This window comes from Mauremys mutica, chromosome 1 (assembly GCF_020497125.1).
Source record: "Mauremys mutica isolate MM-2020 ecotype Southern chromosome 1, ASM2049712v1, whole genome shotgun sequence".
Lineage (NCBI taxonomy): Eukaryota > Metazoa > Chordata > Testudines > Geoemydidae > Mauremys > Mauremys mutica.
The window spans coordinates 206,756,351-206,781,427 of NC_059072.1; the positions used below are offsets into that span (position 1 = coordinate 206,756,351).

The 25,077-nt window shown below is 42.6% G+C and overlaps 1 protein-coding gene across 2 annotated transcripts in view; it reads left to right on the plus strand.

The window, feature by feature from the left end:
- SLC37A1 (solute carrier family 37 member 1) overlaps positions 1–25,077 on the plus strand; it is a 55,222-nt gene that overhangs the window by 13,996 nt on the left and 16,149 nt on the right. For both annotated transcript variants that reach the window (XM_045002552.1, XM_045002553.1), the window contains exons 8-14: positions 1,495–1,571; positions 5,433–5,599; positions 7,159–7,196; positions 11,561–11,644; positions 17,610–17,741; positions 21,326–21,416; positions 22,912–22,974. In XM_045002552.1, coding sequence (XP_044858487.1) covers positions 1,495–1,571; positions 5,433–5,599; positions 7,159–7,196; positions 11,561–11,644; positions 17,610–17,741; positions 21,326–21,416; positions 22,912–22,974 — 652 coding nt within the window. The remainder of the gene's footprint in view (positions 1–1,494; positions 1,572–5,432; positions 5,600–7,158; positions 7,197–11,560; positions 11,645–17,609; positions 17,742–21,325; positions 21,417–22,911; positions 22,975–25,077) is intronic.

Sequence of the window (25,077 nt, forward strand, 5' to 3'; positions counted from 1 at the left end):
ACGTGTGTAAACCTAAACGTGAGAAATAATATACCTTTGAGAACAAATATATTTACTTTTACCTGTCTGCTAAGACCTGAGTGTAGGGTACTGTCTTTCTCTGAGCAGTTTCCTGCACTGGTGAAAAGTGTTCAAGATATTGCCAGCTGTTGCAACAAAAACCCATGGAGTGGAATTCTCAGAAATCTTGTGGGTCTGATCCAAAGCCTGTTGAAATCAATGCAAAGACTTTGCATTGACGTCGATAGACTTTGGAAGAGGCTTTAAGTGAAAGGCAGTGGGGCTTGTGCTCCTAAATCATTTAGGGTATGCCTACACTTTGAGCAGGAGATGTTTAATTCCCAGCTCAAGGAGACATACCCATGCTAGCTCTGATCAAGCTAGCATGCTAAAAATTAACTGGTTTCAGTTAATTAACTGTAACTGTGGCAGGGCGAGCTGTAAAAGAGGCCAGTTGCCCTGAAGTAGGTACCAGTCTGAGACCAAAGACACGTACTCAAGGCAGTTAGCCCCTCCCACCACTCTCACTACCACTGCTACACTTAGAGTACATACTTGTGGTCTCCGACACATACATAATTGGGGTGTCTTGCTCCTCCCACTGACTGAGCTGCCACAGGTACTGTTTATTTTAGCGTGCTAGCTTGATCGGCTCGATCAGAGCTAGCCTGGGTACGTCTCTTTGAGCTGGAATTATGCCTCTAGCTCGAAGTGTAGGCATACCCCTAGATGCTTTTGAAAATCCCACCCAGAGTCATTAAAGCTGCTTTTGATAGGTAAAGTACAAGAGTTTGCCTGAATACATTTTATTTTGTTTTTTAAACTGTATATTGTAAATGTGAACTATTAGGTTATCCTCATGGTATTAGTGACTTGGGATTTTAGGATGGAATCTTTAAGGGAGCCTAAGAGAGTAAGGTGCCCCATTGATGGGAGTCAGGTACCTAACTCCCTTAGTATCCTTCGAAAATCCCAGCCTTAAACAGGTTGTTAAAGAACTTCATTCCAACTTCAACCCTAAGACTGAATTTAGTATATAATGAAATTTGTCCCTTCAGTGTATACATCTTTTCTTTTAGTCCTTTCTAGGTTCTACATTCTTTCATAAGGCTTTGTCTTTTCAACATTTATTTTCACCCATACATTTCCCTAAACTCATATTCAGGTGAAAGTATTATGAAGTGGTTAGAGCAGTGGGAGTTAAGAACCCTTAGCACTGTCACATTCCATGTGATCTTTGGCAAGCCTGAGATGACAATTTGTGGAGGTTTGTATCTAAGGATTTCAAAGCTTTTTACAGGGCAAAGTGCTGTACGTATTAAGTCTGACTTTATTTTTGCTGAATAATGGTGTTTGGAAAAAAAATTAATCTAATATTAATGATAATGTAGGCTTGTTCTTGTGCAATTTAGGCTGTTCTAAGGAAGCACTTAGCATAACATTTTGTGTAAGAATTTTCATATTCATAAAATGTTTTTTGAAATATGATTTCAGATAGCTAATGGATTGGTGCAAACCACTGGCTGGCCCAGTGTTGTTACCTGCATTGGCAACTGGTTTGGAAAAGGAAGGTAAAAATATACATATTTTTAAGCACTGGGACTATATGTGGGTGGTTTTTAGGCCTTAATATAAAACCTGATGAAATCAGTGTAAGAACTCCCATTTAGTTTCAGTGATTTTTTGAATTAAGCCTTTAAGGAAGATCCTTTAAAAATACGTAATTACCTGTTTGTCGTGCATAGGTGGTGTGAGACTCTTGCGTTTGGGGAGGCTGTGTGAGAGCACCAGGAGCTCCTCAGAAGTGTGGGGGAGAGGACCACCAGTGTCCATACTGTGGCCCCGCTCCACCCGAAGGCCCTGCCCCCACTTGGCCACCTCCTGCCCCTGAGGCCCTGCTGCACTTACACCCGCCCCACCCCAAGGCCTCACTCCTACTCCACCTCTTCTCACCCCTGCCCGCTTGGGTTGCCAGGTGTCTGGTTTTTGAAAAGGGACCCTGGCAGCTCCGATCAGCACCAATGACCAAGCCACTAAAAGTCCAGTTGGCAGTGCAGTGGGGCTAAGCCAGGCTCTCTGCCTGCCCTGGCTCTGTGCAGTTCCTGGAAGCGGCAGGCATGTCTTGCTCCTAGGCACAGGGGTGGCTACGGGGGCTCTGCGTGCTGCTCTCACCCCAAGTGCTGGCTCCACAGCTCCCATTGGCTGGGAACCGCAGCCAACAGGAACTACGGAGGCAACACCTGCAGGTACTGGCAGCACACAGAGCCCCCTGACCCCTCTGCCTAGGAGCTGGAATTGCCGGCCGCTTCTGGGAGCTACCTGAGGTAAGTGCTGCTTGGCCGCACCCTGCACACGCATCCCTGCACTCTGAACCCTTCAACCTGGAGCCCACTCTTGCACCCCAAACCTCTCATCCCTGGCCCTAGCCAGGAGCCCACTCCTGCACCCCCAGCTGGAGCCCTCACCCCCTCCTGCACTGCAACCCCAGCCCAGAGCCCCCTCTCACACTCTGAACGCCTCATTTTTGGCCCCACCCTGGCGTCCGCACCCCCAGCCAGAGCCTTCACCCCTTCCTGCACCCCCAACCCTTGGCCCCAGCCTGGTGAAAGTGAGGGAGGGTGGGGAAGATGGAGTGACTGGGGCGAGACTTCAGGGAAGGGGCGGGACGGGGAGGGCAAGGGTATTTGGTTTTGTGCGATTTAGAAATTTGGCAACCGTACCACAAGCTCCTGTTCGCCCCTGAGCCAACCCACCCGCCCACCAGCTGCTCACTCCTTTCTGCCCCCTTCTACCTTAAGGGTGAGCGACAGGAGTGAGGGGGCAGAGAGGAGTGAGTGACAGGTGGGCGGGGCCTCAGGGGTCGGGGGAAGGCAAGAGGGGAAGAGGCAGAGTGAGGATGGAGTTTCCAAGGGAAGAGGCTCAGTGGGGGTGGGGCCATGGGGGAAGAGGCCAAGTGGGGGCTGGGCTTTGAGGTGAAGCACAGGCTGAGTCCGGGTGGGGCCATGGTCTGGGCGCTAGTGGCTCCCCCCCACTTCTTGGGAACTTCTGGTGGCAGAACTCCAAAGTCATCAGGCTGGTGCACCTCAAAAGGGAGGTGTGCCCCATCTGGCATTTCTAGCCCCATCTGGGGAGACTTAGCTCCCCATGTCTCTTATACCCACCACCCATCTTGTTGTGGCAACTAACTTAGCTTAACAGTTCAAAAAGGGTGGAGGGAAATGAGTGGCAGGGGGGTGGAGAGGAGAAAGAGTGGGGCTTCTGGGGGAAAGGGAGGAGAGTAGTGATCGGGGGCCTCAGGAGAGGGGGTGGAGAGGAGCGGGGGATGTTTTGGAAGAGGGGGCTGAGTGGGGTGGGCTGCGGAGCAGGGGGTGGGGCCAGGGTGCAGGCATCAGAACCCCCCCCCCCAACTTCTAGAGAGCTTCTGGTGCTCCCACCCAGTCTCCCCAAAAGCAAGAATCACGCGCCCCCTATGCAAAACATGATTGCTTACAGTTTCAAACAACTGTATTGGTGTGTATTCATTAATAACTCTCAGACATATGAGTAAAGTACTTCAGAGTTGAATTGAGAGGAACCCTGGCAAATGTTCTCAGTCTAAAAACACTTTAAAAAACAAAATAAGGGCTGTATTTTGCCATTGGTTTTAAACGAATTTCCAATTGCTTTCACTTCTGTTTAAAAATCATCAGGGTATACATCAAAAATTGGCATAAGGCCTACTTGTTTCTAACACTTTTTTTATAATACAACTCAAAGTATGAATTTAAAGGGATTATATTTGGCAGATGGATTAACAAAAATGTTTGCTGTTTCATAGTGCTCACTTTTTTTAAAGCCAACTTTTTCAGTCCCACAGTGGGGGATATCTTACTGTTGTTTTGTAACATCATACAGTGTTTCTCCATAGCATTGTGGTAGCTGTGCAGTAAATCCATTGGCACCAATGGCAGTTGCACAGAAATAATTCACATTAATGCTACTCTAGGATCTGATGTCCCTATTATAGATGCCACTGTATGAACATTATAATCAGTAAGGGTGTGTTACACTACAAGTGCCTACAACAGCACAACTGCAGCTCTGCAGCTTCACTGCTTCTGGGCCCAAGAAATGAACACTGACTGGTGGGATCATATCATATAATTAGAGTGACCAGATGTCCCATTTTTAAAGGGACAGTCCTGTTTTTGGGGACTTTTTCTTATATAGGCACCTATTACCCCCAACCCCCGTCCTGTTTTTTCACAGTTGCTATCTGGTAACCCTACATATAATGCAAGCTTAGGATGATGAGCAGTGGCTGTAGAATTTTCAGATGTGCAAGGCCACATCCCTGGATCTGTGTGCAGAGCTCACCCCAGCCCTCCTGCACCAGGACACCAAAATGAGAGCTGCACTGATAAGGGAGGAGCTAGTGTCAATCACACTGTGGAAACTTGCAAAGTCAGATTGCTACTGTACAGAGGGAAATCATTTTGGAGCTGGAAAATCTACTGTGGGGCTCATTGTCATTCAAGTGTGAAGGACCATTAATTGTTTCCTGCTATGCAGGACTGTACTCATGGCAGTGTGCAGGACATAGTGAGTGGATTTGCAGAAATGGAGATCCCAAACTGCAGTGGAGCAATAGACGGCACACATTTTGGCACCACCCCACCCTGCCACAGAGTACATCAACAGAAAGGACTACTTTTCTGTGGTTATGCAAGCATTGGTGGATCACCGAGGATGCTTCATTAACATCAGTGTGGGCAGAACGTGCATGATGCTGCTCACATCTTTAAGAACACAGGGCTGTCCAGAAAGCCTCAAGCAAGGACTGACTTTCCTGACCTGCAAATTACCATTGGTGATGTTGAAATGCCAATAGTGATCCTGTGTGACTCAGCCTACCCTTACATCGACCTAACTTTGTAGTGTAGACCAGGCTGAATTCTTCCATTGACCTAGCTACAACCTCTCAAGGTGGTGGATTTACTACAATGACAGAAACCCCTCTTCTGTTGCTATAGCAAGTGTCTGTGCTACAGTGCTGCAGCTGTGCTTTTGTAACAGTTCTAGTGTAGACATAGGGGATTCAAACTAAGAACATGTCTTTCTTTTTCCTAGTAAAAATGCATCTTTAGGACCTGATCCAAAATCCATTGACATTAATGGGAGACCTTCCATGTATTTCAATGGCCTTAATCGGGCTAGTAGGTCTCAATCATGTCAGATTCTGAATAATGCCCATATCCTGATGCATTCATTGTTTAGGTACTTTGAAACGGTCAGGTAAAAGGCAGTAGCGTAAAAGGTTATATACAGTGTTAGAGTGATAAGGACTCACATACTTCAACAGTGCCAAAGATTACCTGCTGTCTGTCATTCTGTATGCTACTTAATAATGTTTTTGAGCAGAATAACTAAAATTGGCATCCTTTTGAATGCAGGAGAGGTTTGATCATGGGAATCTGGAATTCTCACACTTCCGTAGGGAATATCTTAGGATCCTTAATTGCTGGTTACTGGGTATCTACCTGCTGGGGTCTGTCTTTTGTGGTTCCTGGTGTTATAATTGCTTGCCTGGGGATCGTTTGTTTTCTATTTCTCATTGAACGTAAGTATATATTTCCTTATTTTTATTTTGATTTATACAAAACTGTGTAACTGCCCATCCTATGCTGGGAACCCCCATTACACAAATTAAAATCCGCATGTTCAGAAGGTCAAGATGTGACATCCTAAGGGGGCAGTTGCAAAGTCCTAGTTTGATCCCCTGCCAGCAGCTCTCTCATTTATAACCCAACTCTGGCCTGGGGAGAAAGACAAGCTCTCAGGTTACTGGTTTTTAACCCATTTAGAGCTTTACAGGTTAACAACAAGTCCTTGAATTCCACTCTGAAATTTACTGGGAACTAGTACAAATCATGGAGCATGGGTGTAATGTGCTCCTGATCAGGACCTCTACTTAAGCTGGCCATGGCATCCTGCACTAGTTCTTGTTTCTGAGTGGTCTTAAGGTAGAGCACATGTGGAGTGATTGCAGCAACATGATCTTAAGGCAGCAAAGGTATGATATACCCTACCAGAATGTATTTGTCCTACTTCACCCCAGACCACATCCTCTTGATCTTGTATCTTCACTTGACTTCAGTGAGTCTACTTGTGAAGCAAAGGTCAGACTCCATGTATGGATCGGGGAATCAGGGTATTCCTACTCTGATAACCTGTGACATCTTCGCTTGACTTCATATGCATTGTCTGACTGAAAATAACTTAATTGTGCTCTTTGTCTATGGGCTGAATATTAAAGAAAAGAAACAAATATTATATTTGTAGGTCAAAATGAATGTGGGTTGTTGTTTTTTTTTCATTTTGGGGCTAGACCAGTGTGGGCAAACTTCTTGGCCCGAGGGCCAAATCGGGCTTGTGCAACTGTACGGAGGGCCGGGTAGGGAAGACTGCACCTCCCCAAACAGCCTGGCCCCCGCCCCCTATCCAGCCCTTCCCACTGACTGCCTCCCCTCAGAATTCCCAACCCATCCAATCCCCCCCGCTCCTTGTCCCCTGACCACCCCCTCCCGGGACCCCTGCTCCCATCCAACCTCCCCCCCCCCCTGCTCCCTGTCCCCTGACTGTCCCGACCTCTATCCATGCTGCCCAGTGGGAGCGGCAGGCCAGAGGGCAGCCAGCGTGGCTGTGGGGGAGGAGGGACAGCGGGGGAGGGGCCGGGGACTAGGCTTCCTGGCCAGAGGCTCAGGGGCTGGGCAGAACGGTCCCATAGGCCATAGTTTGCCCACGTCTGGGCTAGACTATATACCAGAAAGTTTTTTACTGCTTTAATTATGGTTTAAAGGAGCAAGAATGCGCACCTGTGCGCGCGCATGCAGTGTGGAGGCAATTATATCAGTACAGAACTGCTAATACAAAAGTAGCTTATGCCGGCTCTGGGAACAAAATAAACTCTACCAATATAAGGAATCTGTATACCAGTATACTGCATCTGTGCTAAGGCTTATACCGGTATAACTGCATCAGTAAAAAAATCATACCCCTATCAGGCATAGTTATACCGTTAGAGCAACTTTTCTAAGTGCAGACCAGGCATTAATATCAGCAGGGTTTTAGAAGAATGATTCCTTATGTTTGATTAACTGGTGTTTTGTTGTATTTCAGACCCTAAAGATTTAAGTTGCGCTTGCAAACCATCCAGTGTAAGTGAACATTATTGTAATATTTATTGTTATATTTCATGTTACTTTTATTTTTTTAATGGATAAATAGGACATCATTTGGTAGTTATAGTATGAAACTAGCCTTCTGGTATACATTTGAACAACGAGAGGCTGTAATACCTGTCAGGTAAATGAATTAAGCTTGGTGGTAGGGCTTGTGATAATGTAGTGTGTTGGTTTTGTAGTGGAATTCAAGTATTATTCATTTGGTTTGCTGCGGAGGGAGGAGTGGGAATAAAAATTGGAGTTTTGAGGGGTTTTTTATTTAAAATTGATGTTTTTGTTTTGTTTAAATTAGCATAAGGAACAGTTTGAGGGGGAAGATCTCCACAACAAGATCCTCAGTGTAGATGTATTTTCTCCTGCCCCCAGATTTCACTGGGGTAAGGAATGATTTGGGTCTATATCATTTGCCTTAATGATATCCTTTGGCAGTGAGTCCCAAAGATGAATTGTACATTGAAAGAAAATGTCCCGTGTCTGTCTGCTTTGAATATATTGACTTTCTTAATTTTCCATGCAGTCTTGTTCTTCTATAGTAATTTAGAGTAGATTGGCCTTCTCTGTAGCATGTATTATTTCTTGTACTGCTTTCTCTTATCCTCTTACTAGTCTACTCTCTAAAGGACATAATCTTTAATATTTTCAATCTCTCCTGCTATAAAGTTTCTGATCATTTTTAATTGCCATTTTCTCAAGCATATGTTTTTGGCTTTGTCACATATTTTAGTCACCTCATTTCAGAAAATACTGTACTGTCTATATTTTCCATTTATTTCTTTCTCATTTTTTAAATACAAGCAAATCTCTTACTGGATTGACTCATAGATAGTTTGAGCTGGAAGATATTTTTCTTAAGTATTTATTTGCTACCTATTGAGAAACATCCTGGTGAATGTTTCAATCACTTCATACAGTTGCTGGAAAGAAAGATAGATCTCAGAATTTGCCACTGAGCTTTGCTGTGGTAAATGTATTCCATTCACTTCAGTGCACTGTTACTGAAAAGCATTGTTAAAGAGCTCTGCACAGCATATTGCTTTTCTGCCTTACCAAAAGCTGATATGAAAGAAAAAAATGACTTTCAACTATATCTGTCCTGATGCTGTTGAACCAAAAAAAAAAAAAAAGGCAGTTGAGGATTTGTTTTCTTGCAGCCACCCCCGCCCCAGAAAAAAAAAAACCCCAAAAGGTCATTGACTTCTCATGAACATCAACAAGATAATTGCCCCACACCCAGCCTCATTGTCTGATGCGTTTTGACCTACTGTTTCCATGGAAACCTTGCTCTCTGGAGCATAAAGCTTCACTCCCTCCCACAGATTCTTATTTGCAATCCCATAAGAAGTTTTAAACACATTTCTCTGCTAGACTTCACTCAGAAATAGCTCCAGAATGCAAAATTTGCCAAGAGTTCAGTAAATCCTAGGAAGTCACATGATGTTTGAATGTGGGAATATCTCAAATTTAAAATTTGAGGTCTGAAAAGTAAAGAGTACCTTCAACTCCTGTTAACTTCAGTGCATTCTCCTTCTGCATTCACCATAGAATTAATTTGTAGAAGTTAAACCAATTAATAGAATATTGAGTAACAAATCTGGTTGCTGAAGTGTAGCTGAATGACAACTGAAAGGATACAGCTAAGGTATTGGGACAATAAACAGACAGTGCCATCACTTGAAACAAAAACCTTGGCCCTGCTAGACTAGCTGCAAAATTCTGCAGGAAGGCATAAAATTCTAGCTGCCACTTTGTTTTCAGTCCTTCTGAGAAGCAAATTTCCATGTGGCATGGGTCCCCTTGAAAATTTCTAAAACATTTTTTGCAAATAGTAATTTAAGAGTATATTTTAATCTAAGCAGAGCAGAGACAATCTTCTAATTGCAGATGAAGCAATACAAACGTGAAAAGTTACCATGAGGAGTAGTTCCTCACAGAGAGTAAATCTAAGGCAGCATCTGTGAGCTGGTCTGGTGATTTTTTTTAATGTCCCCCATAATTTGAAGTCTCACAGGGAGCCCAGTTCCCTCCATACTTTTAAGTGACTACACTGTAAGTTACAAGCTATGCAAAAATTGATCATTTTTCCTCCCAAGTCAGTGGCAGAGACTGGAACAGAACCTAAAACACCTACCTCCAACTTTCTCCACAGATTTCTCAGGATACACATTGTCACTTGTATCTGGCTTTTCTGTGTTTAAAAAAGGAGTTCTAACTGGAAACACACTCATGAAGATAATTTCATTTTAAATTAAGTTTTTCAACAATCCCAAAAATAGAAGGTGCACTTAAGTGCTTTGGCCATTTTACCTTGGTATGTGTACACCTCTACCTCAATATAATGCTGTCCTTGGGAGCCAAAACATCTTACCGTTTTATAGGTGAAACCGCGTTATATTGAACTTGATTTGATCGGCCGGAGCATGCAGCACACCCCCCCCCAGGGCACTGCTTTACCGTGTTATATCGAGTCACGTTATATTGGGGTAGAGGTGTACTTGTACATCTGAAACGTGTTTCAAAATATTTCAGAGTCTGGTGTAAATGCCAGAAGTGGAGTCTTTGTCTAAGCTTTCCACAGAGATCTACTCTCCACAAACGCTGTAATTCAAGCAGTCTATGCAATCTTCGATAAAGGAATTTGATAAGTGACAGTAGAGGGCAGGTTTAATGGCATTTGAAATAGGGAAAGAAATGTAAAACTTAAGTGAAGATTTGGTATCTTCTTTTTCATTGCTTCTACTCTAATCTCTTGTTCACTGCTCTTGCAACCCTGCAGCTTGTCGTCCCAGCTGATCAATATGTATGAACATGTTGAAATTCTTTTGTTCTAAGAACTCTTTAACATGGCTTTCCCTTTCTGTGGAAATATCAGTTCTTTTAAAAATTCTTGTGGTAAAGTTCTTCCATATCTGGAAGACTCCAGACTTTTCAACTTCTTACTTCTCTCCAGAAGATAAAGTGTAAATATTTAATATGTAGCCTCTCGGTCTAGTCCTCATCTCCAGATTTTTCCTCTTTACCAGAGTATATTGCATTTAAACAGTGAAATGAAAAAAAAAAGTCTTTAGCTTTTTCTCTTCTTAACCTTTAGATAAAAATATAGCTGGTCTTTCCTCAGATAATAGATTTTCTTTCTGCTAGATCATTGTAATTCACTTCCCAACACGCCTCTTCTTTTCAGTAGGACCATTTCTAGTATGTATTTTGCAGAACCCTTGTTTTTGGACTTTGGCCCATCAAGGATGATTACTTCAATCTTTGACTGCACTTTACCTTTTATGGATTATACATAATTTATCCTCATCTCTCCATAAATTTTCTGCTCTGGAGGAATGAACAAGTAAAGAACAACAAAAATATGCATCCATACACTTTATCTGGGGCAAATTTTGTCTATATTTCCTTTTAAATTATGACTTGAGATATGGATAGGGCATGCTTTTCTGACTATTTTTTACACAGCATTCAGGATGCACTAAGGCACTTTGTAAAGTTTTAGTGCCTTCTTCTGCTCCTCTAATGTTATACCCAACTGAACACAGACCCATGTTCTCTCTACCTGGTGGTGAATATACATTTAAGGTTTACATGTAAGCTACCCAACCCACACACTTCATATCAATTGCAAATCTTTTTAGATAAAGTGTCATATGGTGACATTTTTCAAAGAATGCAATTTCAGCATGCACTGATGTGCAACTGTGCATGCAAATGAATGGCTATATTTACAGGAAAGCATCTATTTTAGATCTGTTCCAGTTGGGGGCCTGGGAAGCCCACAGAGGATAGATAGGATCAGATCCTCGGGGGGGGAGGAATACCCCAAAGACCACAACTACAACCGTGGTGCCCCCTTCCTGGGCTCAGATAGCTAGAATGAATATTCATAAGAGACTGTGAGAAACCTTTATCTTCAATGGGGAGGGAGGAGGAGAGAAATAGTTCCTTAATAGCAGCCTCTGAAATAAATGGATCAGTTTAGGAAGTCTAATTGTGATTAAAGTATTGTTACAAAATGTGGATTTTGTAGTGAAAAATGTCAAAGCCATTAAGTAGAATGAGCTCAAAATCTGTATTTCCTGTGCCGCTCCTGTATACAGCACAATTTGAAATGAGAATAGAGAAAAGTGATTTCTCTTTCACATTTTGCAAGATTCACAGAGCTCCACCTGAATTTAAAATAACTAGAATGTACAGTCATCAAACCATAAGTTTTTCCATTTGGCTTTGCATCTGAGGTGTGATGAACATAGATCTTTGGTATGTAAAAGTAGGGTCTAAGCCTACTTCTAACATCAGTGACTTCTTTAAGGTAGTGCTTTTTTTAAATTGTTTTTCAGAGCTCAAAGTCCTACATGAATGGTACAAATAAATTCGGAGTCCATAAGCCAACCTTAAATCTTAAAGAAACTGACAAACTTCAGGTAAAATGAAATGTCTTAAGTTAAAATTGTATGTAAAATTTTCTAAACTCAGATAGAATCTTTCCAATGAAAATACCTTTACCCATGAATGTTTCAATCTGCTAAAGATCTTATAGAAAAATATAAATATTTCAGCTTACTATAAAACAGTGTTTTAGGGGGAGATTTTTCAAAGACACAAAAGACAGCTGGGTGACTGACTGCCCTTTATGCATATGAAAATCTTCCCCTTAATTTCTTCTGTACTGTAGTGTCCCCTTAGTGTTTTTTGCTTTTGGCTGGAGATTCACTGCTTCTTAAAAACAATGACATATTTAACAACTTCTGTGCCCTATTGTCCTCACCTACAAAACCAGTTGCATCATTTCTGTGGTACACTTTGAGTTCTTCAGAATGAAAATTTAATTTTAAAAGAAGGGGAAGAGTAGTGAGAGCAATGTGAGCAAAATTCACAGTAGTGATAAGGGGATGAGCATAAACCAATAGCCTGGATCAAAAACATCCCCAAATTTGGGACCTTTAGATCCCAACATTGTAGTTGTGACCAATCTCTGCAATAATCGCATCCCTGAGTTTCTTTTAGGAGAGCAGAGTAATGTGCTGTACACTACAAGGCACAAATAACCAAAACTTAAGTACCGTTCACTCTGCAACTTTGTTTACTAAATATATTGTGAAGGCCAAGATCATAACAGGGGGGAGGGATAGCTCAGTGGTTTCAGCATTGGCCTGCTAAACCCAGGGTTGTATGCTCAATCCTTGAGGGAGGCCACTTAGGGATCTAGGGGCAAAAATCAGTACTTAGTCCTGCTAGTGAGGGCAGGGGGCTGGACTCAATGACCTTTCAAGGTCCCTTTCAGTTCTAGGAGATAGGTATATCTCCAATTATTTATTCATTTATAGGTCCATCAGTGGCTATTAGCCAGGATGGGCAGGGACAGTGTCCCTAACCTCTCTTTGCCAGAAGCTGGGAATGAGCGACAGGGGATGGATCATTTGATCATTACCTGTTCTGTTCATTCCCTCTGGGGCACCTGGCACTGACCACTGTCAGAAGACAGGATACTGGGCTAGATGAACCTTTGGTCTGACCCAGTAGGGCCATTCTTATGTTCTTATGATATATTACAAGGGAATGTATCTGATTATTCACTAGTGAGTGGAGGAGAGACCATTCCCCCCCCCCCCCCCCATCATATTAAGGGACAACACAGCTGTTTTTGTTTCTTTGGTGTTATCCGAAGTCTATGTGAGTCTTTCCATTGAGTTCCAAGGATTTTGGACCAAGCCCTTACTGATGAGCAGCTATTTTACATGTTCCTCCTTTCATTCTAAGGCCTGAGTTATGTCTGGTAGGCAGAGTCTGTAATAAGGCTTGAAGTTCAGCTAAACCACTCCAGGGGAACAAAGCGGCTCCTAGAGCTCCCTGCTGGAGAGGAGTAATTTGCTACATCCTATTATGGTGCAGAATAGACCCCATCACATAGCTAACAAGCTCTCCTGGTTTGTGGGGTGGAGAAACAGAGGCATGATTTCAAGTATCAGGAGTAGCCGTGATTCTGCCTTCTCCACTTTTTTCTTGTTGCTGGCAGACAAAGCAACTTATTAGCAGCACCTGCACTCTTCTGAGTGCAGGGACTTATGATTCTGGAGGTCCATTATGTGGGCCTCTCATGGGAGGCAGAGTCCATGCTCCCTCTCCCTTCTGTGCAGGCACTGGCCACAGTTTAGCCCTCTGATTTTTGTGTGTGAAATGCTTGGTTAGTTATTTGTGTGCATAATATGTAACTTTTCTGAGTGGTTGGACTTCAGCCTGGAGACTGAACACTCGGTTGGGAGGCACCTCTTCCCTCCCTCGATGCTGAGAATTTCTATAGAGAGAATAACTCTATTCCTTTTATCTCCCCATTGTACATACTTATTTACTGAACTTTGCAGGCCCTCTGTTTGCAAAAACGATCCTTCTGAAAATGAGAACTGAGTGCAGTATTCATGATACTGGACAACGTAACATCTCATTTCCTTGGTGAAGTACAGCTCTGAATATCACCTGAGGACCATTTTTTAAAGGTTTTCTACAGGTGGTAGGTGGCTATTCGGTTGCTTGTTTGTCATATAGACTTTTTTTTTTTAATTAGTCTTCATCTAATTTTCAGTGGGGAGAAACATACAAAAAAACTAGCCCTGGGTAAATACTGCCAAAAATTCTGAGATTACTCATTCTTAAACTGCTTCCACTGTGTTTGCTCTCCCCGTGGCCAGTGAGTTTACTTGCAGGAATATTCATGGAAACAGAAAGAAAGGATTTTAATCTATTAGAAGTTATTGACAGGAGCAAACTTTGTATTTGTAAATGAGTACTGGTATTCACACCAGAAAACAGATTCTGGATTTGTCCCTTCAGAGAAAAGAAATATCTTGTGACCAGAACAAAACAAAAATCTTCGTTTCATTTCAAAATGTTGATGTGAATCTAACCACTTCTTTTGTTTTCACGTCTTCCTGTGGTAAAAATTGAAATTTGTTCCTCAGAATTGATTATTTTCTCCCCCAAAAATTCAGTTTCAATCGCAGAGTCATATTTTTAGATAAGAAAGCTTTCCACATACCATATTTCAACCAGTTCTACTTGTCACTTACGTGTTCAATCAAAATTAGCCAAACCATTCTGAACTAATTATATTCACTGTCTACAGTGAACTGTTTGAGTACAACCTGCAGCCCAGATGTTACTTGCCAGTATTATGCTCTGAATAATTTTAAAATAATGGCAAGAGTCTTGAATCTCATAAGCTGTTTTTGGACAATTCATAAACACAAAGAGCTGAAATTTGAAAATAAACTGTTGGCTGTAATTTGCTCTGCCAGCTCTAATCATAATTCTCAGTAATTGGCACTCTTGTCAGTTTGTGCAGAGAGGCTACAGACTGAATAGATAAGGAGACTTTATCCTGAGAGGTGTTCCATCTTGATCATGACAGACGGATACTGGCTGAGCAGCACTGGGGTGCTTGCTGTCAAATCTGTCAGAGTTAATATGTGTTTTCTTTTCCATCTGTGTTAATTGTTCATAATGTTGAGAAATAACCAGGCAAAAAACGCTCTCCGTTTGCCTCTGCTCTGTTTTTGAGACCTTGCCCTTTCCCCCTCCAGTTGAGGATAACTTTATATAATTTTGCTCTTGTAAATGTGGGGTTGAATATATTTTTTACAATGGGTACACTATAGCTAAGCTAAGATTATCATAGTTCTGCTTCTTGATACCTGTACAAACAGCAGATGTTCAGTGGTTTTAGAACTAGTCAATTCCTAGCATACTAGATTGGCAGCTCTTACTGATTCTTAGCTGACCACTCTAAACACTATAAAAAGAAAAATAATATTCAATATATGTAACAAATAAAAGCAGAATGTGTTTCTAGATACATTACCTGTCATGTCAGGTTGGCCTCTTAAAATTATACACTATTGAGTAATAATAAATCCTTCCCCAGACCTCAGGAGTGTACCATATGTCTGTTCACTCTCACTGACAAAGCTGAAAAGTATTATCCCTGCCAAGCTCAAATTGCTTTTTCCTTATCTAGGTCTAGCACTTAACTCCAAGATATTGATACATATCTCCAACTTGAATTGCTAAGAGAGGTGATATGTGTTGTGTATTGGTAACTTCCACTTCAGAATTATCATCTCTTTGCATTAGTAAGCTTAGAGTCACCTGTCTGAGAAATGAGCAGCATTTACTTAGACAATTCCAATCAGGCTATTGTGCTTACAGGTATCCTGCAGGGTTTACTCTGCCTTATGCAAGCAACGCTCCTGTGGAAGTCAATAGGATGTTTTCCTGAATAATGACTGAAGGGATTTTGACCAATGTTTTTGTTTTGTGTTTGGGATTGATAGCTTGAATTGCAAATGTTAAATTACAGTTTCAAGGGTCTTTCAGTTATTTAAAGATTTAAAACTGAAATTGTCTACTGCTAATTTGTTGCCATTTAAAATAAAACAAATGTATAAATAGGATTATTTCAAAATCACTCAATAGAAAGTATCATTTTCAAATCTGTTCCATCATTTTTAAGCTGTAACATCTGTTCTCAATGTCAGTTTGTTTAATATAAATCAGACACTTTCCCTCTACCACACAAGTACAGGGAGAATAATGTACCAATTTACCTTTCCAAGCTTAGATTCAAATAAATGTGGTAGATTTAACATGGATGTGTGATAGTTAGAAGAAGGGTGAAAGTACATTAAAATCCTCTTGCAGCTAAAAAGAGAAGCATTGCTAGGTCATCTTAAAGTATGACAGTGCCACAGAGTGCAGGTGAAATACTGGGTTACTACAACTACTGAACCTATCATTTTTTACAAGCTGGCAAAATAGTTTCAGTGGTCCTTGACAGCTTTGTATCCAAAATTTCTGCCACCACACATGGGAGTGAGTGGTGAATCTTGGATTTAGGTTTGAACTTCCCCAAGATTCGGGGGGGAGCACATGAGAGGTTTTGGTTCAATGTAATCTCTGGATAATTGGCTTCACACACTTAGGCATGGATTCCAGTCCCTACTCATATTGAATTGTACTTTACCCCAACAGCACTGTTGAACAGAGATGCCAAATCAGATACTTCCAAGGGAGGATGATCAAATTATGGTCCCTTTCCCACTGCCTCCTCCTGAAGGGACCCCAGGTTTCCCTCAGCCAGGGAGTGTCCACCTCCCTTACCACATGGTGCATGAGCCAGTTTGTGTTGTCGGTGGGCTCCCCTGCACTCTGCTGTACAGGTCACCACATCATTTCACCCTGCCACTCCTCCAAAATTTCAGTGGCGTGGTAACCCTGTGCTCCAGGTTGCAACACCATTCACTGAAACGTGGCCTGGCCACCCCTTCGTGTGTACAGAGGGGAGGCCAGGTCAGACTTTATTAGCAATGCAACTACACAGCTGGGGTGTTGGTCCAGACCTCTCCAGGGCTGCCGGGGGGTGGGAGCAAGTGGGGCAATTTGCCCCAGGTCCCTGGCCCCCCACGAGAATAAAGTATTCTATAGTATTGCAACTTTTTTTTATGGAAGGGGCCCCCAAAATTGCTTTGCCCCAGGCCCCCTAAATCCTCTGGGTGGCCCTGGACCTCTCTGGCAGCAGCTGTATTTGTTTAGTATGTGACAGCTGCTTAAAGATGATTGAACCATGGCCCCCCTGCTCTGTCGCCTATTGAACTTTGGGCAAGTGCAAAAAGCATGGGAGGGGGGGAGGATTTGCTCTCACTTCCCCCCACCCCCTGCAATTGGTGCCACTGCCATTGGTCGGGTGGAGTAAGGTACTGCTCAGTGTAAAAACATCAGAATCTAGCCCTTCGATAATATTGATCTAATTCATAGGTGTCACTGCTTGAATGAGTAAGACTGAAAACTAGAGGTGAGGAACAAAACAAACTCATGAGTCTTTTAAAACTAAGCATATGCTATACATACCTGAACAGTACAAATGATCCCTACTTAAACTGATGAATGTGAAGATACAAGGGACAGAAATTCTGAAAAATCATCTTAATATTTATATAGAAGCCAGGTAATGTCAGTGATATCTTCAGTGTGTTAACCAAGAAGTGTTTTCAACTCCAGCCAGTGAGACCACATTTGAATGGGGAGAAGCTATTGAAAAGTAGAAGAAATAAGTCAATTTCCAATAGCTGGGTTCCGTTCAGGGCACGCTATGATGTGTAGTGGTTTTGAAATTTGAAATCTGCTCACAATACAGATACTGTAGTGCTTTGACTCCAGAAGTAAATGCATGCAGCCCTAAACAATCGTGCTTTTTTTCACTAAAGATTTTGGAATCAGTGAATCACTTTCTGTAGTACAAAAAGTAAAGTCATAAGACATGTGAATGACTTGGTTGTTTACTACATACATTTTAATGTATTTACTTTTCTTTTTGTGGTGGTGGGAAACTGTATGTAGGATCCAGCGATGCAGTGTTTGCTTCCTGACAGAGAGAACTGCACGGTGCCACTGAACCATAACATGGCAGTCAATGGGGAAGGTGGAACTAGAATGTCAGCTATAAGCTTCATAGGTGCTTTGCGAATACCTGTGAGTACATGCACTAGTCTTATCCGCTCTACGTTGACTTGGCTTTTGTCCTACAGGATTCTGATTTTTATACAGTTTAAATGGACAAGTGGACAAAGTTGGTTTTCCCATCTCAAAACTGGTATTCTATTCAGTCTGGTTGAGTTTTGACTGGATGTCGGGAATCAGGGGGTATATAGTATAAGACAAAGTGGGTGTCCTATTCAGAAGAAGAGAGGATACAGAAAAAGGGAACATTTTGGCTCAAATAAGCCAACTGAATACATTAATAAATCACATATTAGAATTTCCAAACATCCAAAAAGCTAGTGAGTGCAAGTTTAAACCTGCTCTTGGAGTTTTAAGCTGTATAGGTAGCACTCACACATTTCAGAACCCAAGAGTTTGATGACATTATTAACATAATGGGACAATATTTATGTATGCGGGGAGAGAAATAAGGGGATCAGAGAGGCAACCTTGAATTGTCAGGGGTGGAGGGGGAGTAGCTGAAATACCTACAGCCTCTTCTGCGGTGGCCACAGAACTGTCCTTTCATAGGACCTCTTCTTATGCTTCTTGAAACCTCGGGTAACTGACTAGTCCCAGTTAGAGCTGGTTGGAATTTTCTAATTTTGGGGATTTTTTTAATGGAAAAATGTAGTTTTTACAAAATTACTGATTTTTCTTGAAATGGAAAATTGGAAAAAAAATTGTTGGGGCAGGGTTGACCTGAATCAAAATATTTCTGTTTATTGAACAGAATCAAAAAGTTTTGAGTCACTTCAATTTTAATCTGCAACCACCTAACCTACCATGGTACTTCACTGAAGTTGTAATTCAGGTCTTCCTCATTCTACTCTCTGGGTCAGGCTTCTCAGCTAAACTACATCTCTCATGATACTCTTCGGTCTCTCCTCTGGCTGAACTGCCATAGTGTATCATAGGAGATGTAGTTTTTGCTGGGGAACCTGGCTCATAGAGGAGAATGGGGGAATGAGGCATCTGAACTACAATTCCTATGAGGCACTGGCAGCTCAGGCAGATGCAGTTCAATGTCAAACTGAAACAAAATGTTTCCAAATAGAAATTTTTTGGAACTTTTCATTCCCTGAAAAATATAGCAATTTTGACTCTTCATCCTGTTTTGAGGCAAAAAACAATGTTGAAATATCAGCATTTCCTGCAGGACAAAAGTTCTGATTTCTGACCAGCTTTAGTCCCAGTGGTTCTGCAGTTCTGTGATTATCCTTAAGTGGGATGAACTCTTTATCCAGTATGAGCAAGCTGAACTTCAGTGCATGTGCTTTTTTTGTCAGATGTGTTTTGGTTTTGCTTTTTGGTGGGTGGGTTTGAAGTGGAAGTCTGAAGTTGAGCTATATGAATTTGGTATATAATATAAAATTCTATAGCCCATTACCCCTCTGTTGTATGTGTATTTGTCCTTATATTTGGAGTAGTTGTATTGATGTACATCAGGGGTCGGCAACCTCTGGCACACAGCTCGCCAGGGTAAGCACCCTGGTGGGCCGGGCCAGTTTGTTTACCTGCTGCATCAGCAGGTTCGGCCGATCACGGCTCCCACTGGGGGCTGCGGGAAGCGGCGAGGGATGTGCTGGCCGCGGCTTCCCACCGCCCCCATTTGGCCTGGAGGGGTGAACCGCGGCCAGTGGGAGCTGCGATTGGCCGAACCTGCCGATGCGGCAGGTAAACAAACTGGCCCAGCCCACCAGGATGCTTACCCTGGTGAGCCATGTGCCAGAGGTACATTATGAAATATTAATAATATTATACCTGTTAAAGAAAAGCACTCGATTACACCAGGGCTTCACTGCATTAATTGGCTGTCTATGTTGTTTAAGTGTTAAATTGAAAAATGAATTCAGCAATTGTTAAAATGTGATAGAAACTCCTACCTAGTCTCCTAGCTACATCTTCCATAGAGTTAGTGGACCATGCTCTACCCTGGTGTAAGCAGGCTATAACGTCACAGAAGTCAGTACAGTTGTACCTGCTTACAGAAGGATTTAATTTGGACCAGTGTCACAAATGGCATCACTTCTTCAGGTAGATGACTTCCATCAGTAGTAGGTTCATAAATTATAATTGTCATTTTCAAAAGCTCCTAATTTGAAAGCACATTTTATGGCTTATGTAGAGGAGCATCTTAGAACTCAAACTTTCAGGCTGCTGGATAAAAGGAAGGCGGGGGCAGTTGTGTTTGAATTCAGGGTAATAGCTCTGCTCAAGGAAACACAAATGAAATCCAGCTGGAACTGATATTGGGCTGGTGGGAATGTAGGAAAGAGTTCCTGGCACTATATGCTATCCTCCTGTACCCTTAGAGCAGGAGTAGGCAATCTATGGCACAGGTGCCGAAGGCGACACAGGAGCTGGTTTTCAGTGGCACTCTCACACGGCCCGGGTCCTGGCCACCAGTCCGGGGGGCTCTGCATTTTAATTTAATTTTAAATGAAGCTTCTTAAACATTTTAAAAACCTTATTTACTTTACATACAACAATAGTTTAGTTATATAATATAGACTTCTAGAAAGACACCTTCTAAAACCATTAAAATGTATTACTGGCACATGAAACCTTATATCAGAGTGAATAAATGAAGACTCGGCACAGCACTTCTGAAAGGTTGCCAACCCCTGCCTTAGAGTCTACCCAGTCCTACCCATTTTCCTACCCAGATGCTACCCATTCTATCCTGCAACAGCAAGGTGATATATATCTAAAATATCCTCTTCTGCCTTCTCCTCGAGTCTTCCCCCTTCACTTCTCCTGTCACTTGCTGGGTGGGAATGACTAACACTTTAAATACAGCAAGGGGTAGGTGGGGGTGGGGGTGGGGCTAATCTCCAGCAATCCTTATTGACACTTGCAGGAGTAGCATAACAGCAAGCACTTAAAACTGTGTAAAACCCCAAACTGCTGCCAGAAGATGGCAAATGGTGGGGGAAGGATTGACAGGAACAGGTTTATGTGGCAGTCGAATACACTTCAGCTGTGTTTTTATAATAACTTAACCTTATATAGAATTCTCAGCTAAGGCAATAGGGTAAAAGAATACTGAGACTTGTATGTTAAATAAACACCCACTTTTACTGTGCTGAGTCCTAACTAGGCACCTCTTTGAGATCATGTACCATACAGGCTGTGTGGATTTTTTTGAAGAAATACCATTGGTGAAATCCTGGAGCAATTTAAGTTGGTGGGAAAACACCCCCAGGTCGCAACAGTATGCACCCAGATCAGTTCTATAAAAGTGAAGATACATGTAACATGACAGAAAATTGCTGTCAATCTCTGAAGTGGTTATAAGCGTTATCTGTCCTTATTAGTATTCTGGTTTTGGTTAGCTCAGTACAGTTACATGAAGAGAGAAAGATATACAAGTAGAATACTGCAATCTGCTTTGATCACAAGCTTCATGCTTCCAGAATAGGAAGACTCAAGGGAGAAATTCCTGAGACAGAAAGGCTTAAGATGCCATTTGGAGATTGCTTGCATGGTGTGGTTTAACAGAAGCAAAGAAACAACAATAATGCATGTCTAGGTACTAACCTTGTTCTTCTTTTTTTCTTTTCTCTCCTTAGGGAGTCATAGAATTCTCTCTCTGTTTGTTGTTTGCTAAACTAGTCAGTTACACTTTCCTTTTCTGGCTTCCACTCTATATCACAAACGTAGGTAAGTATCTGTGGGAGGAAAACAAGTGTTTAGTTATAGTGTCATGACCTATGATGAGTCTAGTCATGTGAAAATAAACATTAGTGCTTTTGTTTTAAGCTATGGTTGCCCTAGTAGAGTTGAAAGACTGCAGTTTATTATATATGTCAATGATACGTACTGAGAATTAAGAGATAGCGACCACAAAAATAAGAACCTGATTTCTCTCTGAAAATTGCAAGTCTTTGTGATGTCTTTGGCTCTTGAGAACCCACCAAAAATATTTAATTGCATAAACCCTATAATAATCATATATTTATAATGGTGCCTTATATCCTGACCAATCCCAAAGATCTTAATAAGCTGCACAAAGGAATGACTTTATTACTATTATTTATTTTATTAGATCATCACTATCACTGTGCTGTGTGCGATACAGAACATAGAGGAAGGCATGCTGCCCCAAGAAGTTCATATTCTTTGGGCTGTCCTCTGGCTTTTAAATCCACAGCCTCATGACCAGAAGAGACGGGCAGGCAGAATGCCTGTAGGGAAGTGTGTGCAGTATGGACACTCACTACATCCTTTGACAGGCTGCAGTATGCCCTTCTAGTAACCAGTACTTTTGTGGTAATAGGTTTGATGAAGGGAGAAGATTAGCTAATAAGTTTTTTTTGTTTTTTGTTTTTTTTTATGTTTAAAAACAATATAATTAGTTTTACTATATGAACATTAGAGGCGTTGGGCATCTAAACTCCCTTAGGTGCTTTTGAATATCCCACCCTACGTTGCAGTAGCACTCAGATGCCCCGCGGTGCTAGGCACTGTGCAAACACATGCAAAGACATGGTCTTTGTTGCGTATAGTTTATAATCCAGTTGCAGGAGTGTCCCTTTGCATGCTGGGGAGTTCAAGGAGTCATTCTGCCTCCCTCTGCTCCTGGGGCATTGCAGCTTTGCACTGTTCCTTACTCCAGGCTGCGTTTAACCAACACAATCTAGCCAGCCAGTGATACTAGTCACGTAAGTAAGGGCTTCAGGATTAGGCTCCCTGTGTGGCCTTAATTTGTACCAAGCATGTTTCTGAAACAAAGCAGCATTACTCATTGGTACTTGTTGTTAGTGTGGTGCTCTGATTATTTTTAAGACTGTTGCTAATGAACCAGAAAATTCTCGTATACACACAAGTTCTACCACTTTAACTCAAGTGGTATGAGCCCTTCTAGCATGGACAGAGTTATATCCGTATACAATTATTTATACCAGTAAAGCTTATTCTTGTAAATAAGTCATTCTGGTGTAAGACACCTTTATACCAGTGTAACTGCACCCACACTAAGTTGTACTGGTTGTAACTAGATGGGTAAAAAAAAAAATCACACCACTAGCTAACATAATTATTCTGGGGAAAAAGCTATCTGTGGACCAGGCTTTACATCTGAATAAAATGAAGAAATTTCTTGTAGTTTTGAAGTGAGAGGCTATTCTAATCAGATTTATTCTGCTTTTACTGTTAGAGCATCTTGATGCGAAAAGAGCTGGGGATCTTTCCACATTGTTCGATGTGGGTGGAATCTTTGGTAAGTTAACACACTATTATTAATCAGACCTAGGTTAGGAAATCTGTAGCACACATAGCTGTTCTGTTTTATTCTTTTACTAAGAAATTGGGGTTTGATCTTGGATCCACCAGAAAATGGCAAAATTGGCACCAGGGGGTGCAGGATGGGGCCCTTACAGCCAAATCCTATGCCATGTGACCAGCCTTAGTAGCAGGTCTAGGGGAATAAATCTATAGCCCCTTATGTGACCCTGGTGCAAGGAAGATTGGAGGATCCTAGTGTCATAGAAACTTCTGTCTCGGTCCCTTTACCCCTCTCTTCCCCTCTGTCACCACATCCCTGACCCAAAAAGGTATCCTGTCCTCACCCTTTCATAGCAGAACTACACCAATTTTGCTGTTCCTCTGCCCAGTATGCCACAGAAGGGGTCTCCAGGGCAGTGATTGGGGTAAGCTGGAGGAAGTTTCACTGGATCCAGAGTTATGTAGATCTAATGGCCCCAGTACACTGAGTAAGTGACAGAAAGGGGTTGCAGCCACTGCTCCAGCCTGGCCCTGAATTTCACCTGCACTACTCCTCTCCACTCAGGCTCTGTGCAGGAGAAGTGAATTTCACACCATGCAATTTAAAGCAATCATAGGTAGGTGTATCTCCGTGTTAGAGACTATACCAGTGTGGCTGCATGGCTTAGTTATGGTAGCATAAGCCCATAGTGTAGAGGGACCCTACATTGACAGAAGGAGTTTTTCCATCACTTAAAGAGCTCCACCTCCTGGAACAACAGTAGCTATGATAATACTTAATCCTGCCATGAGGGCAGGGGACTGGACTAGATGACCTCTCAATGTTCCTTCCAGGCCTAAGATCTATTATTCTATGATTCTATGTCAACTGAAGCATTCTTCCATTGACATAACTGTGTCTACACTGTGGGTTATGTTGACATAGCTATGTCAGTCGGATGTGGGCTTGCTTATAATCTTGACCAAAATAGCTATGTTGACCTCTTTTAAGTGTAGACCAAGCCTAGTTAGCACCTGGAAGAATAGAGATTTTATTCAGCAGTCTAAACACAAATCTCGCTCCACTGCAAATCCAAGCCACCAACATAGCTACTTGCAGAGCTTGATGGGGACCCAGATGTGTCAGTGTGATATATGTAACCCCTCTGCTAGGCTGAAATGATAGCAGCAAGGGCCAGGTTCAATACATAGGGGTCCCTTCCCCACCACGTAATGCAAACCAGCTCGAGCCCCTACCCAGTGACCTGGGAAAATTTTACACACACCCCTGGGCGCCTCAAGGAGGCAATACTTCCCCTCTCGCAAGCACAGACTCTTGGTGTAGCAGAAAAGGTTTAATCACATAAGATAAACAACAAGCATTAAATTTGGAAAATACCTCAACTAGAGTTCATAGGTCAAACCGTGAGCAAAGACCCACCCCAGCAAATTGGGCCGTGTCCTTCTCTCTGGGCCCTTGAGTCCAGCAACCCCCCAAATCACCCACAGTCCCAAAAGTCCCACAATTCAAAAGTCTCTGTCCCGGGTCAGTGCAGCCCCAGAGTTCAAGAGTCTCTTTGCAGAGGTCCCCCTCCCCAGCCTAGGTAGAAAGGGGCACCTTACGTGGTTCGGGGCCAACTGCCCTGCCTCTTCGTGGTGTTCTCCTTCCACTAGTCGTCCCCGCAAACAGCTCAGCTCCACTTGCTCTGTGGGCTGCTCCGCTCTGCCAGCTGCTCTGGTCCACCAGCTGTCCTGTGATCCGCTCCAGCCGTCCTCACAAGCTGCTCAGCTCCACTCACCCAGTGGCTGCACAAACTGCTCCACTCCGCTCTGCCAGTATTGCTTCAGGCTCCACCACTCATTAGCACAGTGCTCTCAGCTCAGCAAGTCCAGCTCTTCAGTGATTTCAGCTCCACTCATTAGCACAGTGCTCTCAGCTCAGCAAGTCCAGCTCTTCAGTGATTTCAGCTCTTAGTGATTCCAGCTCATAGTAGGGGAGCCCCAGTACCAGTGAATTCAGCTCAGTAACCTGCATCTAGATTCTTAAGGGAATCAAAAATTAACTCTGACATTCCACAGTGGAGAGAGGCATAGGTGGAACTGGTGCTTCTGGCTCACA